Source organism: Asterias rubens, chromosome 5, assembly GCF_902459465.1.
Source record: "Asterias rubens chromosome 5, eAstRub1.3, whole genome shotgun sequence".
NCBI lineage: Eukaryota > Metazoa > Echinodermata > Asteroidea > Forcipulatida > Asteriidae > Asterias > Asterias rubens.
Genome location: NC_047066.1, coordinates 16,036,705 through 16,062,832, shown reverse-complemented (window position 1 = coordinate 16,062,832; position 26,128 = coordinate 16,036,705). Strand labels below are relative to the sequence as shown.

The following is a 26,128-nucleotide window of genomic DNA, read 5'->3' as shown; positions in this document are numbered from 1 at the left end:
AGAAGTCTCCCGAACATCCGATAAATCTACTCCGCGGTAGTAGAGTAAAGAAAGACAGTCCTCTAAGAACAAACTCTACCTGGCAAGTAGATACACATCACGTGTTACCGCAAACCAAATATTTATTAATAGTCATCACATGAAGCAACGAAGCAAATTAAACTAATGTTAAGTCATGTTGGTTTGACTGCCTTCATCTATCCCACTCGAGGGATTTCCTGTAAACCTACCATTTGCCATGGAGTTTTCATTCTCATGTAACTCATGACTTTGACTGTTGACAGCAGCTTGTTGGACGATGGGCTTCTTGCGACAGAAAAGTCTGTGGATTGGAATCTGTGCAAAGTTGCCTTGTGGACCAATGACTCGACAAACAGAGAGAAAGAAAAAAGTAGCGTATACCCAACTAATAGTCATTACAAGCATGAGAAATGTACCCAGCTGAACATAGGTTATGACCGTTGAGGGCATCATCATGGCGCCTGCAGCAAATGTGGATAGCGCAGCTACAGTTATGGCGGATCCAACACTTCTCAATGAATGTAATGTCCGCTCCAGTCTCAACTTTGACGGAGCTAAGCGGTATGCAACACCATAGTGGATGGTAAAATCAACTGATAGCCCAACCGCTAAAGACAAAATGGCAGATTCAAATATATTCAGACGCCAACCTAGAAGAACAAGGGTGCCGACAGTAACAGAGAAAGTGCCTGCTATGGATAACATAGCATAGAGGGATATCAGAATATTCCACGTGGTAAGAATAAGCATGACTGCCGCAAACAGAAGTGATAAACCCATAGATAAAGGTGCCCCCGTAGCCAAACTCTTCTGCAGGTTAAAAAAATACAACTGTGTTCCATCTTCTGATCCAGCAACTAGCCATCCGCCAGTTAACCCCACTGGCTTGCTTTCCAATCTCTCGTCAAACCAACTGTTTGCCTCGGTCCAAAATGTATCAATGTAGTTGAAATTCATTGAATTCTCTATGGAGCTGCTGTCTCTCATATATAAAGCCTTTATTGAACCGTCTCTGCTAAACAGAGGTCCGGGAGAAACATAGCCATACAGACATCTTGGTGTGTCACACTCTGCTGCTGTTGTTAAACATGTTTCAAAGAGTTGAGAAGGATATGGGAAACTTGTTTGACCGCAGCAAGGAGTTGTTGCATCTATACAAGGAAATGACAAAACAAGTTTTATCATGTCCATCATTGCGCACAATGAGCCCTCGTCGGGATTATAAAAACTTTGGTTTTTCAAACTTTGGCATAAATCTTGGAGCCAAATCTGTACATCGGGATGAGACATGTTGAAATTTGGTTCCAGGTTTAACATCCCGTTATTATCAGGATCCCAATGGTCACCGTTGTCCTCGTCACGAACGCCAAATACTAAGGCAAGATAAAGTGGATTTTTTCTCTCGACATTAAAATCAAACTTTGGCTTATATTCGTTGTCGTATAACTCGAATAAGTCGGTGTCTCGAAATACTTGGAACTCCGCCCTGTTGGGTAGCTGCAACCTTGGGCTGATGAACACAACACAGAATGCACCAACACCGAGAGATGCAAATACAACGATCCACACAAACCTTAATTTGATTACTATGGTGGGTAGATAGTGTTCAAAGAACCCACGCCATGCATCAGACAACATTGTGTGCACAGATACGAGCTTCTTCACACCACTCGGACAACGGCAATTTGATGTAGAAGTCCAGTCCTGGAATCTTGAATAAATTACAACAGCAGCCGGCAACCAAGTCACTGTTAATATGAAATTAACAATGATAGCTGTACCACTGTAGACGCCAAAGCACCTCACAGCAGTGATTGAGCTAACGATGCTAGAATACAATGCTGAAGATGTAGTGAGGCTCGTCACTAACATAGTCAGCGAGGCATGCTGTAGGGTCTTCTTGAGGATGGTTTTAGTATGTGCCAATGGGTGAGCATTCTTAGTCTGACACCAAATGTCATAATACACAAACGTATCATCGGCACCTATGCCAATTATTAGAACAGCACTTGCTACATTTACGAACGGGAAAAAGGGTAGACTAAACAGTACGAGAAAGGCAAAATAAGCAATAAGCAAAGACATTAACATTCCTAAAACTGTTATAAAGGTGATGAACAGCGAGCCTGTGTAGACCCATATGATAAGTACTACCAAACCAGCTCCCAGCCCTATGTATAACGTATCTGAAAGGAGGAACTCTGCAAACAAACTAAATTTCAGATCAAAGCCAAGGGCAACCACAGCAGTCATCCCGTCACTCACGTGTTTATTCTGAAACATTGTTTTATACAAATCTACACTAACCCACCAGACCGGTAAGGCCACAATGGTCATACTCAAATCATAATTTCCCAATTTCGCATTTTTCGAAAAATCAGAGGGAACAAGGTAGTGGAATATTAAATAGACTGCATGGTTATAAGCTGTGCATTCCGCGGGTACACTTGTGGGACATTCACCATCATACTTGCATTTGTGCAGCGACTCATCGAGATAATGGGGAGCACAATCAGTGAGTAAATGTTGAACACGTGTGACGTCACTTTCCCGGATATCGAGACAACTCGACCTGTTGTTCATCAGCGCTACGTAATTACCAAGAGACCGGCTATTGGCACACTCACCATTGTCTTTATAAAAACAACATTGGGCGTAGATAAACTTGTCGATATGAGTTTCATACACTGTGCATGTCGATATCAGGGATTGACGGGTAAACATATCTTTCCCGCCGCCAACCAGTCCAAATACAACCCCTTCAAATCTGTCTGAAAATAGAATAAATAAAAAAAGGTTATTGATAAGAAATATGTATACTTTCTCATGCTATATCCATTTCAGCAATCGGGACCAATTTCATAGAGCTTAACAACTTTCCACTAAGCCGAAATCAGAGATGTGTAAGTTGCAAAATTAGAGGGTTCAGTTTTCTTTGATTTAAGCGGTTGCTCGAGCACAACCCATGACGCAGTCACATGCATACAATAACAAACCTGTGACAGTTGGGCTCAATATTACTCATTGGTGTTACAAGAGAATAATGAAGACAAAAATACTTTTGTTAGTGTGTGCTTTCAGATGAATAATAACAGGCTTCAGGCCTAAAGTCTGTTATGATTATTTCTCAAAAACTACGAGGGAGCCGTTTCTCATAATGGTTTATACTATCAACATCTCTCCATTGCTCGTTACCAAGTTCGTTTTCATGCCAAGTTTTTATACTAATCATGATTTTGACTAATTACCAAAAGCATTGCTTAAACATCAAATCACAAGCAATCGAAATTGTTTAAAAGTGCCTCACCTGAGTCTTGACAAAATTGTATACCCGAAGTGCCGCCTTCTTGGACTGTGTCAACGTTTCGCCTCTTTCTTCCGAACCCGTCGTTGGTGGCGTCCCTGAATGCCATTCGGTCGTCTGACATGTTGCCAACGTAAATGCCTGAGCTGAGTTGGTTTGGCCCCGGGTTACCTCCGAGTAAGTTCCGATGCGAAACAATCCTGGCGCTTAAATCCGTACCACGTGCCCGGAAACCCTGAAGCACAATTAATATTAAAAAGGTACTCAAAGTCTGTCATAATGAATGGGTTTTTTTCTACTGCCAATTTCAAACTTGTCAAAGCAGTTGAATTTAAAGAGCTTGAAATATACCCGATGTTAAAACTACAAGAGCATAATAAATTATGAATAATTATTTACCATCAGAACAATGTTTGCGTATGCTCCTTCAAATGAACTTTCTGGGATGCTATATTTGGCGTAAAGTGATGATAATTGACACTCCTCTTCAAATACTAATCATGCACCTCGCTATCAATCACAATCTTGAGCCGACATTGTATTTATGTACTAAAGGGGAGGTATTGCTATCACTCTTAAAATTAATGGATAAAAACATGTTGCTATAAAAAGCAGACAGCAGCTTTTCATAGTTATAGTTACAGAATTTTGAGAAATATTTCACTTCAAAGTAATGCGGTAGTGCAAGAGGATTACAGTGTTTATGCCCCAAAAATTGAATCTGAGGATACGCTTCTCAGAGTGTGGTTTGCTAATATCAGGGATTATTTTTCCACATGCGCGGACACTATTCGCTTAATAGATTTCGGCGATAATTCACACCAACTTTGTCAACGTTTTTTTATCATTTAAAATGTTATTCAGTGATTTGTAAACTAGGCCCAAAACGGTTTTGAAAAACTAGAAACATGGTTAATATTTGAAGATGTCAATACTGTTTAAAGGGAAGGTACACGTTTGGTAATTACTAAAACAAATATTAACTTAAAAACTGACTTGGTTATACGAGCATTGGAGAGTTGTTGATAGTATAAAACATTGTGAGACGACTCCCTCTGAAGTAATGTAGTTTTTGAGAAAGAGGTAATTTCTCACTGAAATAATAAAAGAATTTTAGCTAGAAGTCTTATATTCCTATCTGAAAGCACACAAATTCGTCCATTACAAGTGTGTTTTTTTTCTTTCATAATTTTCTCGCAACTTCGATGACCGATTGAGCCCAAATTTCCACAGGCTTGTTATTTTATGCACATGATGGGATACACCAAGTGAGAAGACTGGTCTTTGACAACTACCAAACGTGTGCCTTCCCTTTAAAGAAATACGCAATGGGAGCACGAAGGCCTACGACTTACTTTAGTGGGGTCACCGAAGTCGGGAATGTTGTAAAACAAGAATGCAACTACGGAACAGATACCCGTCAGTGCGAGCACACCAATGATCATCCCAATAGCGACAGGCAGTTTGGCAAGCTGCCTCGAATACCTGTTAAAAAATGATTGATTTGAGAAACGGTATAAAATCATCCACGACTAATATTGCACGGGTAAGCTTTTGTTACAAAAGACATCGACACCAAATGAACAACACTGTTTTGGTGTCAACCAAAACAACATCATTAAGACGAGCAAAGTGTACTGTTTGAAACGTCGAGACCACAACGGTTCTTTTCAGAGCCAACACTTCCCTCAAAAGAGATCTTATACAATGGTTGTAACCGCAAAGGTTACTACTTCTTATTTTTCACACCATGCAAAGCTTCAAACACCATTTACTCTGATCGTTCTTCTTTTCTCCAGAAGACGATCACATCATATTGATCGAAACGTCAAGTTGAAACCAACGGTTCTTTTTCAGAACGACCCCAAATAAATTAGTAATTAACATTTCGTGTTGTTACCGCAACCATTTCTGTATTGGTGAGATGAGGAGATCGTAATGAGTAAAGGCTAGAGTTAATTGATTTAATTACCATGTTATAAAGACACACGTGTCATCATTTACTTCGTCGTCTTCTGTGGCACCACTTGTTGATGTACTTTGCTGTTCATCGTAACTGCCTTGCGGTGGATCAACAGATAAAGGATTTACTGCTATTGTATTCTTTGCCATCGCCATGACTCAAATTCTTAGAAATCTATTGAACAAAAAAGATAATTATTATATAGATTGGATGGATTTTAAAGGAAGTGGACTCTATAATCACTCAAAATAATTATTTAGCATTAAACCAACGAGCATTGGAGAGCTGTTCATACTACAAAACATTGTGAGAAACAGCCCACTCTGAAGTATAGTATAGTTTTCGAGAATCAATTTTCCACGAATTTGATTTCGAGACCTCAGAATTAAATTTTGATTTTAAGGTCTCGAAATCAAGCATCTGAAAGCACACAACTTCGTGTGACAAGGATGTTTTTTCTTTCATTATTATCTCGCAACTTCGACGATCAATTGAGCTAACATTTTAACAGGTTTGTTTTGTTATACATGTTGAGATTGAAAAGACTTCTCTTTGACAATTACCAATAGTGTCCAGTGTGCCTGGACAAACATTTGTATCCAATATTCAAATACTTATTTCCCGAGCTCTGTTGCGTAGTGTTTGTAAATTTGAGCATGCCTAAATATTTCCCCCACAAACACTGTATAATTCGAGAAAAACACCATTTGAAGAACACAATTTCAGTAGAATACCTGAGGTTTTGGAATCGTGTTGACGTCTATAAAACTATGACGTGAAAATTTATATTCAAAAGGTGGTGCGTTTTTGATGAGTGTCACCGAAGATCCAGCGAATATTGTCCACGCAGGAAGAATAATCTATACGAGCATAATCTGAGCAGCATTACCTCAGTCTATACCATACTCTCATAAGAAACCTCTTTTGTGGTAGAATACTAGATTTATCAAACGTCAGAACATTCAAGTTCTTTGGGCTTTGTTTTGAGTTAAATGTGTTGTTTATCGAAAATACAGCCGATTGACACAAAGCCGGGTTCTCCCAAGAACCAAAATCAAAACTAGAGAAAATTGCACACCACAAAATTACAAATAAAAGCAGGGTTTTGAGTGATTGCGTTTCACGCTAACTTATTTTTTTACATAATATCAGGACTTGGACCAATTTAAAGCCATTGGACACTTTCGGTAAACAGTATCGTCCAAGGCCCACACTTTGTGTATCATAACTTCTAAATAAAATAACAAACATGTGAAAATTTAGGTACAAAATTACAAGTAAAAAACAGGGTTTTGAGTGATTGCGTTTCACGCTAACTTATTTTTTTTATACATAATATCAGCACTTGGACCAATTTTAAGCCATTGGACACTTCCGGTAAACAGTATTGTCGAAGGCCCACACTTTGTGTATCATAACTTCTATATAAAATAACAAACCTGTGAAAATTTAGGTTCAATCGGTCATGGAGTCGGGAGAAAATAACCGGAAACCCTCCCTTGTTTCCGCACGTTTCGCCATTCTGCACGTTTCGCCATGTCATGACATGATTGTGTTTAAAATAAATCCGTAATTCTCGATATCGAGAATTGATATTGTTTTAATGTTTTCTCAAAAAGTGAAGCATTTCATTTAATAATATTTCAAGAGAAGTCTTTCACCATTACCTTCTGTAAACCCTGCAAGTTATTTGTAAATCTGTGATTTTTTTTTTCTGTACCGAAAGTTAGTGTCAAATGGCTTTAAAGGCAGTGGACACTATTGGTAATTACTCAAAATAATTATTAGCATAAAACCTTACTTGGTAGCGAGTAATGGGGAGAGGTTGATGGTATAAAACATTGTGAGAAACGGCTCCCTCTGAAGTGACACAGTTTTCGAGAAAGAAGTAATTTTCCACGAATTTGATTTCGAGACCTCAAGTTTAGAAATTGAGGTCTCGAAATCAACCATCTAAACGCACACAACTTCGTGTGACAAGGGTGTTTTTTCCTTTCATATTTATCTCGCAACTCCGATGACCAATTGAGCTCAAATTTTCACAGGTTTGTTAGTTTATGCATATGTTGAGGTACATCAAGTGAGAAGACTGGTCTTTGACATTTACCAATAGTGTCTACTGGCTTTAACAAAGGACAATAAAACACGAATAAATTAACTAAAGATGTCGCAAATCAGATTCTCTTGACCCGCTTTCCTTCACTTAGTAAGGAGACCTCAGTCTAAGGTTTAGTTTTCAGTTCAAGATTGTTCTTTCAATGTCTTGACGACTAACTGCGTCCATGAATTTGCATTTGGTGTCCCCCACCAACTTCCTTGTGATCCATCGGTACGAGTCTTCCCATGCATGTATAGCTGTGTTTTGATCAGGGCATATGATCAATGTATGTCAACATTGGTCGCGCAATCAGTCTATTGAATTGAGACCACGAAAATAATAAATGCGTCATAGAAACTAAGTGTTTTCAGGATACTCAAAGACAAAATATGGGACTGGAAAGCACTCAATGTGCTTTAAAATTAGATTAAAATATGAAATTTATTTAAAAAATTATGACCAGTTGTCATCCATAAAATGTCGCCCTAACCCATATATTACAATACTTGCTAGTTTATCAGCAAACAATAGTTTTTAATATTGCTGCCCATGTTTTTGGTTGCTGTTGTCACATGTTCATCCGAGACTTGACTGTGACTAATTTAAAACTGCAATGCTTTCCTGATAGATTGACTCTTTGGTTGTGCAACTCAACTTTCACCTTAGTTTAATGTTTTTGTTTTGTATGTGCATTTCACCGGTTACTGCTTTTTATCGTATTAACTTCCTTATTATTGTACCCTATAAAGGGACCATAATTCATTATTTATACTGTCTTTCTTTAGTGAGGAGATAAATAATGAGGCTTTATGCATAGAATGGGCGGGGAGGTGACAGGGACGCGAAGGAGCATGCAAGTATAGTGAAAGGTAGACTTGATTCACTCCCGTTCTCGTGCGAGAGGTCCGGCCGTCGATTTCACAAAACTCTTCCTAACTTAGGACTAATGTTAGGACTTATGACGAGTCCCAACCCTGCACTGTAGCATGCAGACCTTAAGATTAATCCTAAGTTAGGACGAGTTCCGAGTCCTAACTCGAGATAAGACGAGTCCCAACTCTTAGTGAAACCGACGGCTGAGCATATACCCGCCGCCGTCAAAGTGTAGCGTGTGGTCCCGAGATTGGAACAGGTTAATGGGGAATGCAGAGCGACACAAATCAATAGTTTGCTGGGAGATTGGCACTGGATTGGGACTTGAGTCTAGTCTAAAGTGAAAGGGAAAGGTAGCAGAAACGGAAGGGAGGGGGGTGTGGGTTATAGAACGTGTTGTTCAATAGGCAAAGCGTTGCAGGAAAATGAAACCACTGTACGGATACAAAAAGTAGGTATTTGTGCCCATATTTACGCCACGCCAACCTAAGATTGTTTGAATCCTATATAAATGACTGTATGGATATATACAAAAACTAACCTATGAACATTTCATTGCAAAAGGTGGTCGCGTTTTTGATGTATCGCCGAAAATCCGGAGTGGATATACTGTCCAAGCAGAAAGAATTAGGCCTAAATCCGTATCTGAGAAGCTACGTTTCTCAAAATTGAAAATTTGGGGGAGGTAAGGGACACTACTTTCACTAACTCATTTAATATGAAGTGAAATTATTTAAAAAAATGCCATACTATCGAAAATCTGTTGTAAGTCCATCAAGTTATTTTTTATTTACCATTGAAACAGTGACTAGCCAAACGTACCAATCCCCTTGGTTCAATCAATGCAAGGAGAGAAGACAACGAAGTAAGTTTTAAATAATATTTTTGAGGAAAACCACAGAAACTTATTCAGGGGAAAACCCACGCAGTCAGGTACAGACTCAAAACCCAATCAACTTAATTTGACCCCGTGCGTGAACCGGACCCCAGAGGTAGGCCCCCTTACGTGGTAAGCGAGCGCGCGATAAGCACCACGCCACATCCCCACCACGTCCAGTTTAAAATGTACACTATACCACGTGGAATTTAGAATGAAAATAAAGCACATTTTTATTATTATGTAACAAATTGTTACAGTCATAACCTGCATAAAAACAAAATGAGTTATTGACTTACCTGTTAAGAATAGAGAGATACGAGGAGCAAGTGATGCTGGCTGATGTGGGCAAATAATTATTGCCGGTGCTCTGATTATGCTACAACATTTCAACACGCGTGGTAGTGGCTGAGTGGAGGCTAGGCTATGGCGAGCCAAAGTAGCATTTATTAGCATTAGCAACGTCTTTAAAACAATTTAGAGATATCTCTAAAAGATTTAGAGACATCTCTAAATATTTAGAGATATCTCCAAATGATTAAGAGATATCTCTAATTATTAAGAGATATCTCTAAATATTAAGAGATATCTCTAAATATTTAGAGATGTCTCTTAGTCGTTTGAAAGACAATTTGTTTTCTTAATAGGTGATTCACAGAACATCATTTTTTGTCAATGATTTAAAGATATCTTTAAATGGTTAAGCGATAAAGATCTCGAATTCGTTTGGAGATACCTGTAAATGTTTTAAAGATATCGCTAAATCACTCAAAGATATCTGTAAATCATTTAGAGATATCTCTAAATGTTGGCATCAACGATTGCTTTAAACACACCTGTTATTGCTCACAGCGATGTCCTTTAATTTCATAAAACATCATTGAAACATCGATGACTTGAAATGCGTGATTTTGTTGGCAACAATGCTGACATTAAGTACATTATTTGGCAAGGTGGATGACTTGAAACTCGTTCGTTTGCAAGTTCAATTAATGGAATGCATTTCGAGACTAACATCACTGACCTGAGTGTACAGCGCTTTCAAATTTGTGAACTTTACAGAGAGCCGTAACTGATTTAGAGATATCTCTAATTCATTGCGAGATATCTCTAAATCGTTTACATATAGATATCTTTAATTCATTTGGAGATATCTCTAATTCATTTAGAGATAATATCTAACTCATTTAGAGATATCTCTAAATATTTTAAAGATATCTCTAACTCATTTAGAGATATTTCTAAATCATTTAGAGATATCTCTAAATCATTTAGAGATATCTTTAAATTATTCCGGTTGCGCGTATGTGCATGGGGTCATGCGCACCATACGCACTGAATGCACAGAATGACGGTGGCATTTAAGAGCCAATAAACTCAACAGGCGACATCGTATTGGGAGTCACAAAAATGTACAATCACGGGAACACAGTGTCTTTCCTAACCACCAGAGCATACCCATAATTCAGGTTCAACCAGAGGCGATTTAGAGATATCTCTAAATGATTTAGAAATATCTCTAAATTTAGAGATATCTCTAAATGAATAAGAGATATCTTTAAATAATTTAGAGATACCTCTATACTATTTAGAGATATCTCTATATTATTTAGACATATATCTCTGAATGATTTAGAGATATCTCGTAATCATTTAGAGATATCTCTAGATGAATAAGAGATATCTCTAACTCATTTAGAGATAACTCTAAATCGGTTACGGTTTCGTCGAATCACAAAATACCATGCTCTGCACAATCAAGTAAATGGAGTTGCAATGAGTGGCTTTCAAGTTTCCGTTGATGACAGTCAAGTATTGCATTTTAAGTCAATGCTGATGCCAATTACTTTCATATCGTAAGTATATATCGTCGTGTGCCCGGCAAAAGGACGTAAGGGAAAGTTCCCGGCAGAAGGACGTAAGCAATTTATGTTAAAATTTGTGTTTCAAGAATTATGAGCGGGAAAGTTTGGTAAATTTGTTGCCATGCAAAAGTCATTCTAGAAAGGTTAAATTCTGCATGGGGAATGGGGAAACATGTCTTCATGGTAATTCTAGCAAAAGAACAAACAAAAATTACATATTTTTCATGTCAGGAGCCATTTTGTTGCTTACGTCCTTTTGTTACTGGGACGAACTACTTTATGTTCCCGGCAAAAGGGCGTAAGGCCTTACGCCCTTTTGCCGGGCACACGACGATATAGTCACAATGTTGTCAATACAAACAGCGTATTTTAAGAAGCCCATATGTTACCAACATTTTAACAACAGGTCAATGCAGTTGCCAAATAAAATATGGGGTACAGATATCTTTAAATCATTTAGAGATATCTCTAAATCCTTTAGAGATATCTTTAAATCATTTAGAGATATCTTTAAATCATTTAGAGCAATCTTCAAATGATTTAGAGATATCTCTTAATCATTTAAAGATATCTTTAATAATAATAATAATAATAATATGAAGCATTTATAAAGCGCTCTACGGAGAACAGAGCGCTTTACATGAGACTATGACAACAAAAGAAAAACAAACAAACTAGGATGGGTGGGGAAACAGAAATGTCTTGAGAAGGCTTTTACAGGCAACGAGATCGCCTCTCTCAGACCCGCGGGGAGCTCATTCCATAGGCGAGGGGCAGCTATTGAGAATGAGCTATCCCCAGCTTCCCGTCTAGTTCTAGGAACGGAAAGCCGGGTATGATCAGCTGATGAACGGAGTCGTTGCCTGTATGCATCAGCAGTATTGGAGGTGTGGGAATGGAGTTGTTTAAATACATTGAAGACATCGTCGATGGCATTAACCAAAAATAAAAAACGTTGCTAATGCTAATAAATTTTACTTTGGCTCGCCATACTAGGCATCATTAACATAATTGGCCTCAGCGATCCGAGAGGTGCATGACATTCCCCGTCATCCATGCATGCCGGCTCATGCAGAAGCAAAATTGAAATAATCACCATTGAAAAAAAGAAATTATTGCTGGACCACACATTAGAAACAATACTCTTATAAATATGTGTACAGCAACTGCGCAACGTACATACAAACAATCGACTGAACATGATATGGCGTGATATAATCCCCAACACACGTTGAGCATCAAATTTAATGGATATTGTGGCGAACACACAGAGTAGTCGATAGATAGAGCTATATTATAGGCAAACCTTGAATGTGTGTCCCCACGATGTTGAGGCACAGAGTGGATCATGTACCATGGTGTGGAACTTGATAATAAGTATCATCGCATGTAATAACCGAATGCTCACACTGTCCCACCCTTACCTTTAGTAGAATCGTCAGACAACCATGACAACAAAGTCGAACTCCTCATCCACTGTTGTTGCAGACATCTTCCTCGTATGCACACACGGATGTCAATATTGTTAAGTGTGCTGCAGCGCTCTCTCTCTGCTGCATGTATGTACGTGTGACTGTGGGTCCTAGCTCTATGCTGTGAGAGACTCTGTCATCTGGATGGCTGAACAAACATCCACCGTCATAATATCTGAGAACGACATACATTTTTAGTGTTGTGGTTCCTCGAAAGCGGGCGGCCTTTGACATTATACATGAAACAACATTAAAAACACAGAATAGTATGGTGGCCCTGAAGGAACATCGCATGATTGTTTAGGCCTACGTATAACTAACGCACATGCCCCTAAATTTTCACTATTTGGTCCCTTAAATCGCAAAAAAAACACGTCTGTCCTCCGCTAGTTTTGTTTCACTTTTATTTTATTTTTTGAGGGGGGGGGGCACCAAATGGTCAGTACGGTGTTTAGAAATTATTTTCCGTAAAAAAGTCCGAAGTCCCTTTTTTTCAAAAGTGCCAGCTTTGTTTTTTTTGTTTACTGATCGAGAAATGTTAAGTTGAGTCGTATTTTTTGGGGAGGAAGATATTATCAGAACCCCAGAAAATAATACAAAAAAGACTGTTCATCGTGAGTTGAAAAACGTCATGTTGAGACGGCCTTACTGAGAGAACAGAATAAAAATGAATATCACGGTAAATAGACCACATCAATTTAATGTGAAGCAATTATTAAAGGGACACACCGGCCCGAATTGGGCTTTTTTGGATACAAAACTATAGACTAAGATATGACTTCAGTGGTCTTCCAGGAATAAAGAAAAACAGTCCTTGAAAAAATCATCAAATTTAGCCGTTTTTGAGCATTTTAAGACAAAAACGAAGGTCGCGTGATATTGTTCTAACCAAAAAGCGGTACAAACAATCACGTGACCTTCCGGGCTAGTTTTACTTCCGGCCGTCTAAAAGTAACTTACCAAGCCAAATTTAAATCGTTTTTTTTACAAAATTATTAACGAGTAATTGACTAAAAAGATCATGTATTCAAATTATCGCTACAAAATGTAAATAATGGTGAAAAATCTAACGTAAGATTCGCATTCAAAGAGTCCGTGTAACGGAAGCTTGTTAATGGCCCCACGGCGTGGAGCAATCGGAACGTAAGCCTTGGGGCTAGCGCGGTTTGGCAGCGCAGGAAGTTCAAGTTGTTGCTAGGTTTATTGTTTATTGTTTATATAGGGTCAAGTTATGACAGATCCCAGTCACTTGTCAAATTGCTGCTTACCAGATCAGATCACTTTCTTTGTACTACTCGTCACTGTATAATTTATATTGTAAACTTGCGGGATCCAGAATTATTTATATTATAATAATAGTGTGTGATCGACAGATCTCTATTGACTTCACATTCGGTAAGATAAAAACCTCTTTGATTTAGTTCACGTATATGATTTTTGTTGTTCTATTTATTAAATCATAATTTCCCTGCTTTACGTGATATATCGGGCACCTCACGGAGGCCCGATTAGTAACTGTTCCTATAGCACCTCCTTATATAAGGAGAGAGCCGAGGTCCAGTAGTTGTTAGTGCGAGTACCCGGTCTTCACTGCGTGGTATGACCGGGTTGTGGTGGCTGGCGCTGTTAACGGACCGAGCCGGAGGCGAGGTCCGTTAACAGTGCCAGCCACCAACCAAGGTCATTACCACGCAGCGAAGACCGGGTACGAACACTGTTATTCCCATTATTAAATACCTTTTTTAGCGAATTAAACGGCTAAAATATTGTCCAAATTTTGTGACTTTTCTCTCGGCGGTACTTCCAGACATGTGGTGCACTGGGGTCAAAGGAGGCAAATGATTGGACGATAGCTGTTCCTTGTGCATTAAAACGCGCGCATGAGCTCGGCCTCAGTTTATACGCGCGCACATGTTACACGCGCGCACTCTAAATTAATACATTTTCAGCGCGCGTACGCGTAAGTGCGCGAAGTTGCAATGAAACTTACAGGGAGATAATATATTAGCGTGCGATACAGTGCAACGCGCAAGGTTTACACAATGTATGCTGATTTAGTGGCCAACTTATTCGCTATTTTCCAAAGCCGGTCTTTATCATAGAGTTATGTATAAGAACTAGAGGGCGCACGAGTGATGCTTCGTGCAAGATGACAAGCGCGTCATTCTGCACGCGCGTTGAATATGAAATACACGTTTGAGTTTTTTTATTGAACGCTCACGCGATGCTGTTTGTTCATTTTATTACAAAATGGCCGCACAAACTGGCCGAACACACGGTACGCGGTGAGATGCCATTTTCTCAAATTTTCACAGGTTGGTTATTTATGTTGAGATACACCAAGTGAGAAGACTGGCCTTTGACCATTACCAATAGTGTCCACTGTCTTTAAGTTACCGTTGATGACAGTCAAGTATTGTATTTTAAGTCAATGCTAGATGCCAATTACTTTCATATCGTAAATATAGTCACAATGTTGTCAATACAAACAATTCACAAGCCCATCATGTTACCAACATTTTAACAACAGGTCTAATGCAGTTGTCAAATAAAATATGGGGTACATATATCTTTAAGATATCTCTAAATCCTTTAGAGATCTTTAAATCATTGAGAGCTATCTTTAAATGATTAAGAGATATCTCTTAATCATTTTAAAGATATCTTTAAATACATTGAAGACATCGACGATGGCATTAAACAAAAAAAACGTTGCTAATGCTAATATTTGTTACTTTGGCTCGCCATATCAAACTCTGTATGCGCATCCCCATATATCATGTCATCCCAAGAAAAAACTTTTGACCCCTTTTGTTTTTTTAACTACAAATAAAAGCGGCAGCATATATATATCGGACTTGAAACCTATCCAACGCAACTTGTGTGTGGCTGGTCGCACGGAAACCGTGTCAAAGGTCAAATAACTAGTAAACAATCAACCATGAAACTATCTTGCACTCTCTATATACATACGGTGTGGTGCTATCTGCATAGATGGGACATTTTGTACAAAATATTTCGTGTTTTGAACATAGAGCAATTAAATGATCCGATGATGGTGCAGAAGCCATGTAGGTCTGGCCAAATACTACCTGCTAGATTGAGGTTTGTGTCTCTATCATAATCAATTAATTTAAATGTTTTCCAACATGTCCGAAGACTGGAACTTTTGGAAGAGCAAAGAAACAGCAATTGTTAATGTTATCAATTCCTCAGTCTTTCCAGTGACTCAGTGTTTTGTTGTGTGTGGAAGCATGGAGCTAAAAGAAGAAAGCAACTTCGTGTGACAAGGGTGTTTTTTCCTTTCATTATCATAATTATCTCGCAACTTCGATGGCCGATTGAGCTCAAATTTTCACACAGTCTTGTTATTTTATGCATGTTGAGATACACCAAGTGAGAAGACTGGTCTTTGACAATTACCAATACAGTCAGATAGTGTCCATCCAGTGTCTTTTATTTAAAGAGAATTATCTCATTGCCTTACGTAAGTAAGTTAAAGTTATAAATGGGTTACTTTGTATTTTGATTTAATTACAGACCAGTTTTAAAGTAATTATCAGAACTTCATTTCTGTCTGTTCAGAACATTACACAGTGGTTCAATTAAATACCACTTTATTTGAAGACCGCCGTGACTTGTCATTTACTTGTTTATGTACAAGCCCGAGGCTAAAATCACTCTGGCTTTTGGGTTGTGATCCTGTGGCTCAGTGTCAAATTTGAGTGCTGTCCAGTCACCTTGGTCAAGGCTAATTTTAATTCTCTAAATTTAGCAGTAATGAACCTCGCACATATGTACCACACCCACACATTTATTCATAGTTTGCTCCCAGTCAAAACTAAAGCCGCTATACATTAATAAAAGGAAATAAATAGCATTCGTAATTTATTTAAACAGGATGGGATTAAACAAAGCTTTGAATTATCATGAATTAAAGGTAGGCCTACACAAATAACCATAAGGGAAGGTACACGTTTGGTAGTTGTCAAAGACCAGTCTTCTCACTGAGTGTATCCCATCATAACCATTAAATAACAGGCCTGTAAAAATTGGTCATCGAAGTTGCGAGGAAATTATGAAAGTAAAAACAGCGTTGTTGGACGACTTTGTGTGCTTTCAGATAAGAGTAGAAGACTTCTAGCTAGAAGTCTTTTATTATTTTAGTGAGAAATTATCTCTTTCTCAAAAACTACGTTACTTCAGAGGGAAAGTGTATAATGGCTTTAAAGCCATTGGACCCTTTCAGTAAACAGTATTTTCCAAGGCCCACACTTTGTGTACATCACAACTTATATTATAAAATAACAAACCTGTGGAAATTTAGGCTCAATCGGTCATCGGACTCGGGAGAAAATAATGGGAAAACCCATCCTTGTACCCGCACATTTTGCCGTGTCTTGACATGTGTTTAAAATAGTTCCGTAATTCTCGCTATCGAGAATTGATATTGTTTTACTGTTTTCTCAAAAAGTAAAGCATTTCATGGACTAATATTTCAAGAGAAGTCTTTCACCACTACCTTCTGTAAACCCTGTAAAGGTATTTGTAAATCTGTGAACTTTTATTTTTTTTTTCTGTACCGAAAGGGTCCAATGGCTTTAAGGATGTAATCTCAATGACCTTTCACTCAATAATAGGGTTATTCTGCATGACTAGTTGATGAAGTGCCTTGCCATTTGACTCCATAGCAACATCCAACAACAGAATTTAATAATCCCCATGACTATGGGAATCAAACCTACACTCTGACTGAGCCTTGGGGATGAGTGAGTTTCAATAGTTGTAAGCTGCCATGGTGTGACATTTCCAAAAGTGAATTGATTTATTAAATTTGAGTCATTGCATGGTGAATATATATTTGGTTTGCGGTATAACCATGCGCGCAATTGCTCGAAAATAACCTATGTATGGCACCCTGCCACATAGGAGTTGCCATATAGTGCCCTGACGTGCTAAATAATATACATTTTCATCATAGAAGTGGAAAATTGCTGTGCTCCTCCAAGAATGAAATTCAAGGCCTGGCCATACTTTGCTGTAAATGTTCTTTTTAGGAAAGTCTAGGTCACGTTTTTTTCTACCTGCCACAGAGTAAGTTTCCGAATTCGGAAGGCCTACATAGTACATGTAGTTCTGAAAATGAAGAGTGGTTTCCTTGTTTGATATAATTTTAATAATGTTTGTCTATTGTATCTCATACAACAGATTACAGATGTCGCATTGATAAAGAATAGATCAGCAACTATGTCAACATCAGGAAGGTCGAGCAGTGCCAAAAGGTTTGTCAGTCCATTAACTGTGGATTTAAATTAGCCACAGTCTTGTAAATAACAACCACGTGTAATTTTTTCGTATAGGGATTGAGGACTGCTCAAATTTTGCCAGCGCACCAAATCCGCACCATGGTGGGCCACACCAAAGCAGAACCACACCTGTAAATGTGTGATGCTCTACAGGCTAATTTAAATAATTGGGACGCACCAAAAGTGAACCCTGTGTACAATTTCCAGGTTGAGATTCTACAGGGTGCACCAAAACGGCACCACTCCCAATTGTGGTGTCAATTTGGTGTACACACCAGCATGACCAGCTTTTGAAAAACACCCCCTTCACCAAAATTGCACCAAATGAGCACCATATCTGCACTTCATTAGGAAAAGCGTTAGACCTGACACATGTTCTTGGAAGCACTTGCATACAATTTATCTGAAATTACAGCATATCAAATTTCAAATCCAACCATGCCCAATGCAGCTAAATTTGGAAAACCATGAGAGAGGGTCTACAGTATAAATCTATGTTAATTAGCCCTAGATACATGTAGATCTGATGTCATGCTTTGAGTTTATTGCTCCATGCTTTGATGCATGGGAAGTATGCCAGGTACCATGGATACGAACTCTGGGCTTCTGGAGTCAATTTACAGTGATCTAGCAAACTGTTGACTCTATCATTGCACCTAGTATATTATATGGCTTTCTGCATAGCACAATGACAATTGGACACAAATGGTCAGATTGTCCAAAAGAGAGCTTTTCGTAAGAAGGAGATTTGAGACAAGAGTATGAATATTTCAAGGTCTGTAAACAAAAAGCTGTTTATTTGCAAAACTTGATAGATTACTGTGACCTTTAAAAGAAGCGTGTTATGCGTGTAACAAACACCGCCATGGCCTGGAAAGTGATCTGAGAAAGAAACCACAACAATATCCAGTGTGCCTGTTTTAACCCTAAAAGTAGGGTGATAAAAAGCACTGGATTAATATTATAAAACATTGTTAGAAATAACTTCCTTTGAAGTAGTGTAGTTTTAAAAAAGAGATAACGTTTCATTGCAAACCTAAATTTGTGCAATGAGGTTATTTTTTCGTTCAACATTTTCTCGTAGTTAGGATATTAGGTTTTGACAATTACCAAAAGTATAACCTGCCTTTAAAAACTAATGGATTTTACCCACTAGAGACTTTGGAACTGCAGATGGCAGCAGACGTACAATGTACCAGGTTAATTTCCATTGTTTATGCAGTTCTGAGCGTAGACATCTGGCAAGTCTGTTGCCTCCTAGAGTCCCAAAAAGTCTCCCTTTAAAGTGCTGCCATGCACTCATCCTTTCAAATAAAATATTGTCCCTTTTCGGAACATTTGTAACCTTCTATCACATAGAGCTTGATATTTCAAGATTTTTTATTGATATTTCAAGAGTACAAACGTGCATGAGTTTGAAAGGGTTTCTATTTAAACCAGTGTGATAATTTTGTGGTTTTTATTTGGATATTTGTCCACTAGGTCGGCCAGCAGACACCAGCAGTCACCAGGGGCTTCACAGTCTAGTGGAGTCCTTCTACCCAGACGACCAAAACAACACAACCATCAGGTAACCTTTATAGAGAAATCGCCCTGTCATTAATTCTTCAATTTCAATCCTTCAGTTTCAATGGGACTTTTGACTTTAGTTCAAAAGTCAGTCATGAGACTCGTAACATAATTTTAAAATTGTCTCAGAGACAATTTATGTCCTTACCGTTTGGGAAGAAAATCCACATGTTTATATTCACATTTTAATACGCCTCTCTTAATTTTCATGCATGACGTCATAATTCTTACCCAAGATGAGGCTAAAGGCGCATGTCAGCCACCACTTGCAGTGGCTGCGCCTATGGCTTCTTTTTGGGTTAGAATTGTGACACACTCATCATGCATAAATATAAAGAGAGGCATATACATATGCCTACGAAAAGTTTGAATTAAAAATAAAATGCCCTCAACTCCAGAAATGATCTTATAATGTAACAAACAAACACTTTTGAGTTTTTGATGGACTGACTTACTATTTACTATTATTTGTTTAATTTTGTTCATCAGCCATCTTTAAGGAAGCATAGGCGATCCCATACAGCCCCACAGTACACAGAGCGTAGTCTGAGCTCATGCAGTAGTTCATCCATTCAGAGTGGAGAAGAGACTAACCGCTCTTCTTGTTCATCTGATAATGGTAAGTACCCCCTTCCTGACTTCTGCTATTATTGCATGCAGTCTTGCAAGTTTGCAGACAGTCTTGCAATTATGCAGACAGTCTTGCAATTATGCAGGCAGTTTTGCAAGCATGCATGCAGTCTTGCGAGCTTGTAGACTGTCTTGGAAGCTTATATGCAGTCTTGCAATCTTGCAGGCAGTCTTGCAATCTTGCAGGCGGTCTTGCAAGATTGCAGGCAGTCTTGCAAGCTTGCAGGCAGTCTTGCAATCTTGCAGGCAGTCTTGCAATCTTGCAGGCAGTCATGTGAGCTTGCAGGCAGTCTTGCAAGCTTGCAGGCAGTCTTGCAATCTTGCAGGCAGTCTTGCAATCTTGCAGGCAGTCATGCGAGCTTGCAGGCAGACTTGCAAGCTTGCAGGCAGTCTTGCAATCTTGCAGGCAGTCATGCAAGCTTGTAGACTGTCTTGGAAGCTTATATGCAGTCTTGCAATCTTGCAGGCAGTTTTGCGAGCTTGCAGGCAGTCTTGCAAGCTTGCAGGCAAGCAAGCTAGGAGGCAGCCTACGGCTGGTTTTTGTACAATTATTTCTAACAGAAAGTATGTTTATTCATGACCCAGTCAGTCGTACTGTAGTCTTAAATTACAAACAGCACCGAGACACATCATTCGGTTCTTTGACCAAAAAATCAGATAAGGTTTTCCTTTTTTACTGTTTCAATAACACTGTTTTCTTACGCTTACCCACAACAGGGCAAGATGCCACCGAGCCGACTTATTCTTGCCATATCTCTTGCCGAGTATCCCCTGACAAGCCTGAACACTTTGAGTTTTTCAAACCGTACTCCGTCTACCGTGCCCCCCTGAAGCAATCCAAGAGCCTTCCATCCTGTTTCTCTGATAGCTACACAATGCAGCATCCTGACTTGGATAATGGTCAGAAGACGTATCTGTGGCATACAGCGTCGGTGTATAGTATGAGCAACATGAAGGCTTTGCAGCAGAGACGCTACAAGCAGCTACTGCAACATCAAGTTGATATTGGTGGGTAGGATTTCTATGGGTGCGTTCGTTTAGCTTCCCCGGGTTGTCCCCGGTCTGCCCCTAGTGCGTTTAAATAGCTTTGACGTCAGTCCAGGGGCTCACCTGGGTCAGCCCCCAGTGCCCTGCTTGAGGAACGAGGTCACTTGGGGCTGGTCCGAGAGGGCAAGTGTGATCGCTCTATTAGCTCTTGTCAGGGGCTCACCTGAGTGTGCACTGCGGGGTCGACATGGGGAAGCTAATCAAACGGACCCTATTATGAAAGTGTGATGACCTGGGGTGTTTTCACTACGTGGTTGGTGTCTGACCTTGGTTGTTTGTTTACCATTAGCAACAGTTGTCCGCCACTAGCCGGGTCATTATCAATGCTCATAACTCCTGGGAACACTGAGTCAAAAAACGGTCCAACCTAGATTATTGTAATGATGATGTCAGGTGAATTGGGTCAATAGACCCCTTGTAAATGGCGTCACAAGCCCTAACGGAGCCCTCACTGAGGTCAAAAGAAGCCTATCATTTGCTGAGAGTTGTGCACAGCCCAACACGTATGCACTTGGCGGCCAATACAAAGGGTCTACATGTATGCATGATTGTTATTACCATGTACCCGGAAACAAACTTCTTGTCCTTAAATTTCTTTTAAAAGCATTAGTGCTGCCTCCTTCGGATGGGAAGTATAAGCCATTGGTCCGGTGGGTTTGCCCAGTGTTCCTGGTTTGAATGGCTGCATATTGTGCCACAGCACCTTGTAAACCATTGCACGGTGCTACATGTATGTAAAGAAATGTCTGAAACTTCAAAATGTAGAGCTTCACAGAAACTTTGCAGAAAGTACTTGAGCTTCACCAAGTGAGGGATATATGTACGAATAAGAAGCCACTATTATAATTTTCAGAAAGCTCCAAATCTACTCTCACAGAATACTTGCTATTTGACATGAATCAGTGCATTATCAACACTTTGTCTTATATAGGGTTCCACACCCAAGAGGAATGTGATCGCTATCTGCAGTATCTTCTTAAAGCTCGGAAGCGTCAGTTCATAGCAGACCCAAGTGTATGGAGAGAACCGCCTAAAATTCCCGTCAGGCAGAAATCTTCCACCCTCCCACGACCTTCAAGAGCCAAATCCCATCGGGACTACAGATACTACCCCAGGGGATATGAAGACACCAAGGGGCAGCGGGCGGAGGAGGATGGTAGAGAAAGTCGTCAAGAGAAGAATGTAGATGAAAGAGAGGATCAAAGTCAGGAAGCTACTGATGAGGGCAAAGGTCATATTGAAACTGGAGGTCATGATGACAGTAAAGGTCAGACAGAGGTCAAAGGTAAAGATGATGTTGAAAAGGATGAAGGGAAGGAAGGTGGTCCGCAGGAAACTGATGCGAAGTCAGATTCTGACGACGATGATAAGCTTTCAGAGTCGATGCAAGGAGTGTCGCTGTACTATGACCCACAACGGAAGACAACTGTTACCCGTGGCAAGAAGGAGAAAGACGGAAAGGCTCAAGAAAATTCTGGTGATGAGGACGGGCAACAAAAATCCGAAGCAGCCAAAACAAGTCATCAAAACTGCTTTTGGGGATCCCATTGATTACAAACAATTTATCTACAAGTTTTTGTAACAACTTGCCGATTTTGATTTTCAGAGTGGAAGAACTAAGGCCTTTGGGCATGTCGTGGCCTAGTGATCCAGTTCACCGAACCCAAGCTCTACTGTTGTTATCTACGTACTGGTTGTTATAATATATTTTCCCAATCAGCGACCGTTATTGTTTGATAGTTAGTATACGGCACAAAGTGAATCTCGATGGGTGAGTGGTAATGAACAAGAAAATCTTGCACCAAGACTAAAGTATGACAAAATGTTTGAGGTGCGAACACTTGTAGGTTTTTAACACATAAGTATTAATGTCAAAATGATCAACATTTAAAGGCCTGGGACACTATTGGTAATTGTCAAAGACAAGTCTTCTCACTTACTGTATCTCAACCCATGCATAAAATAACAAACCTGTGAAAATTTGAGCTCAATTGGTCAACGAAATTGCGAGATAATAATGAAAGAAAAAACACCCTTGTCACACCAAGTTGTGTGCTTTCAGATGCTTGATTTCGAGACCTCGAATTCTAAACTTGAGGTCTCAAAATCAAACTCATGGAAAATTACTTCTTTCTCGAAAACTAAGTCACTTCAGAGGGAGCCGTTTCTCACAATGTTTTATACCATCAGCCTCTCCCCATTACTCGTTACCAAGTGAGGTTTTATGCTTATAATTATTTTGAGTAGTTACCAATAGTGTCCACTGCCTAAAGGGAATAATAACTTTCAAAATGATCAAGATTGCAATTGAAATATAGCAAGGTGTACATGTTTCTTAAAAAACAAATTAATTTAAAATAATCTTTTTTACAACCATGTGTGTCAGTATGTTATAAATGAATGGAACTAATCTATTTTATGATAGCGTTTTTTATAAACTAATATTTTGTTATCAGAGGAAACCATTTAAACATAGTTTGCAGTGGCATATGGTTGTGGAAAATGTGTGAGATGGGTTTTGTATGAAGTTTAAAAGCAATTTTTTTTTTAAGGTAATACTTTTACGATTACATACATATTTGCATATTTCTTGATGTCATCATGATCAAACACAGGCCTTTCTACATTTAGGGGCCATTTACATGAGCTTGATATTGTAGTATTGGCTGACTCGGGTTAGCCATCAGCATGAGTAAGTTCGAATGCGCACATTAATTGGTGGCATGGTTGGCTTGTGCGTAAAGCGCTGGCCTCTCACCAAGATGACCCTTGTTCGTTTCCGGGCCAGAGCCATATGTGTGTTGAGTTGTGCATTGGTTCTCTGCTGTGTCACGAGGGTTTTCCAGACTATCAGGTTTTCCTCCCTCGGGAAAAATCAAACACTTTCGATCTTGGCTGCTCTCCGTGGTCATAATGGGTTGATGTGGCTAGCAGCTGAAGGCGCCCTTGCATGCTGGCAGCTGAAGGCGCCCTTGCATGCCTGCTTCTTGAACACGTTGTAGCCGCGTCCTTCGCAATTCAGCTCTAGCTGCAAGTAAGGATGATTAGCCCCCCAAAAATTAATATTATATTATTAAGATGACTACTCACTCGAGCGCCTCGTTTCGCAGCTATAGTGTCACTGGTTCCCCTCTTTGCTTTACACATCATGTAAACATGACACAGGCTACCGGGACCAGAGTAGAAAGTTTGTTGTGAGTAGTACTAGTCATGAAGTTGGTTCCAAATTGTCGACCACATAGTCAACCAATCGACCAGTCTGGGCCCAATTTCATAGAGCTGCTTAAGCACAAAAAATAGCTAAACTTTACGATAGTTTAGCTTTAAACAGCGGCTACAGAATGCTCAGAAATATATAGTTGTTACATTTTTGTAATAGATGCAGTCCACAGAAAACAGAAAAAACATATAACAAGTCTCGTACCTCACGCTAAAACATGGTAAAAATGTTTTTTCCCTGAAACACTCCAAGCCCAAATTTCTGAAAAACGTAAGGTCAACAAACCCGCGTGGCAAAGGAATCGTGATGTCACTGGCAGCTATTTGATGTGGAAAATAGCGCCCTAAGTTTGCCAAAGCTGGAGAACTATGTTCAAACTCAATTAGGGGAAAGTAGCCACTGACGTCAAGGGGTCATTATAATAGATACGCCGTTTTTGACTCTCGGCTGAAAAAGCCCCGTGAAGAGGTGCATTTTGACTTGAATTATTTATTACCAAATGCAAATTTTAAGCGTAAAATGGTTATAAATCGTGGTATCTACGATGTCGGTTTGGCCATAAAAGGGTAATAGTTAAAATATTGAGATTATCCTGTAGCCGCTGTTTAAGCACAACCCGATTATGCTTACCAGAAAAATGTTACCAGTCAAAATACTACATGTATGTCACATGTTCAATCTGTAACTGGTGTCCTGCTCATTTCTGCTCTTAGTTTTTTTTCTGATCCGAAAGTTTCCAATGGCTTTAAACAATGTTGATTTTTAATATAGTTATTGAAAATACTTGGGAAGTGGGAACTTAAATCTAGTGCCAAATCGCTTGTTTCTATTTAATGCTGAAATAAAAAATAATGTTATTCATTACTGAACTTTATTTTGATTTCGTCTTCTTGTGTTTGGTGTGTGCAACCTACTCGCTCCTTGCACGGTCAGCCATTTGTGTGAATAGCCTTGAATTGGGGACAGCAGTGAATGAAAGCATTATGTAATGCTACAACACTTTATTCAAACAGATAAAAACAATATAAATGAAGCATGAAGTCAGGCTCTTTACGCACATAGCAGATCCATGCAAGTAGTGATGTATTGTAGATTAATGGCAGCTCGTCCAAGCCAGCAATAATACTTTGTGAATGTCCTTGATGGGGTGTCATGGTCGAGTGGTTAAAGGCAACAAGTTCAAATTCTGGTGATTAAGCCATTGGGGTGTTTGTTTGGGTCCCCAGTAGACTTGACTTCAAGTCTGAGACTGCGGTTATTTCTCATCATATCGCGTAGGCCAATGACCAAGATTAACTTAATGCATACAAACAAACATACAACTTTTCTTCACTATGATTATTTTCTTTATTTGGTTTTTATATACAATGTGTATCTTCTTTGTAATATTTGTAATACAAACAAATTAATAAAACAATACTCTATCTAAAAGTCTGGTACATCGCCCAATTTTTTGCAAATGGTAAAAATTTGATTCAAATTTTAGGTACATGCACTTTGAGAAAGTTGAGAAAACTTCTATTTTTCATTTGAGACACTACATAAAAGAAACCCACTAACAATTAGCTGAACAAATAACTGAGTTATTGACAGGACATCTCACAATTGACCCACCCCATAGAGTTGTGCACTAAGCAGACGCGCAATCGCGTCGCGCACCCATTAGCCGTGTACAAAACAGCGCGATGTTACCTCATTTTGCCAACCAAAATTAAGTGTGCACGCGCCAAGTGCATTTTCATGGGAAGGGTCTATTGCAGCAGCCATGTTTGCCCATTTGAAGTATTTTGAGCATTGTGCATGGCATACAAGACAGTTTGTTATTGTTGTTTTGTAACATCAACTGTCATTTCATAATTTCATTTCATTGACTTTGTTGTGAA

At 39.2% G+C, this 26,128-nt stretch overlaps 2 protein-coding genes across 3 annotated transcripts; one reads left to right on the top strand and one right to left on the bottom strand.

The window, feature by feature from the left end:
• Nucleotides 1-56: 56 nt before the first annotated feature.
• Nucleotides 57-12,589, bottom strand: LOC117290659 (protein dispatched homolog 1-like). 2 transcript variants are annotated; one of them, XM_033772179.1, is made up of 6 exons: nucleotides 12,426-12,589; nucleotides 9,436-9,560; nucleotides 5,298-5,462; nucleotides 4,681-4,810; nucleotides 3,329-3,560; nucleotides 57-2,792 (listed from the first exon to the last, which is right to left on the bottom strand). In XM_033772179.1, exons 3-6 carry the CDS (start codon nucleotides 5,441-5,443, stop codon nucleotides 169-171), a joined length of 3,132 nt encoding a protein of 1,043 aa, XP_033628070.1. In that variant the 5' UTR covers nucleotides 5,444-5,462; nucleotides 9,436-9,560; nucleotides 12,426-12,589; the 3' UTR covers nucleotides 57-168. The 2 variants fall into 2 exon arrangements, with proteins under 2 accessions (XP_033628070.1, XP_033628069.1); XM_033772178.1 differs by lacking the exon at nucleotides 9,436-9,560.
• A 2,747-nt stretch (nucleotides 12,590-15,336) lies between these two features.
• LOC117290584 (protein FAM216A-like) lies at nucleotides 15,337-22,992 on the top strand. Its single transcript, XM_033772042.1, has 6 exons — nucleotides 15,337-15,388; nucleotides 17,682-17,755; nucleotides 19,262-19,349; nucleotides 19,838-19,967; nucleotides 20,696-20,986; nucleotides 21,957-22,992. The coding sequence occupies exons 2-6, from the start codon at nucleotides 17,721-17,723 to the stop codon at nucleotides 22,574-22,576; spliced, it is 1,164 nt and encodes a 387-aa protein (XP_033627933.1). The 5' UTR covers nucleotides 15,337-15,388; nucleotides 17,682-17,720; the 3' UTR covers nucleotides 22,577-22,992.
• Nucleotides 22,993-26,128: the final 3,136 nt, after the last annotated feature.

Bases quoted from the DNA above. Each gene is read 5' to 3' on its own strand.
- LOC117290659 (XM_033772179.1), bottom strand. From the start codon at position 5,443: ATGGCGATGGCAAAGAATACAATAGCAGTAAATCCTTTATCTGTTGAT. The intron at 4,811-5,297 runs GTAATTAAATCA...ATTTTTTAACAG, and splicing joins ACGTGTGTCTTTATAACATG to GTATTCGAGGCAGCTTGCCA. The intron at 2,793-3,328 runs GTGAGGCACTTT...TTCTATTTTCAG, and splicing joins ACAATTTTGTCAAGACTCAG to ACAGATTTGAAGGGGTTGTA.
- LOC117290584 (XM_033772042.1), top strand. From the start codon at position 17,721: ATGTCAACATCAGGAAGGTCGAGCAGTGCCAAAAG. The intron at 17,756-19,261 runs GTTTGTCAGTCC...TTTGTCCACTAG, and splicing joins AGGTCGAGCAGTGCCAAAAG to GTCGGCCAGCAGACACCAGC. The intron at 20,987-21,956 runs GTGGGTAGGATT...TGTCTTATATAG, and splicing joins GCAACATCAAGTTGATATTG to GGTTCCACACCCAAGAGGAA.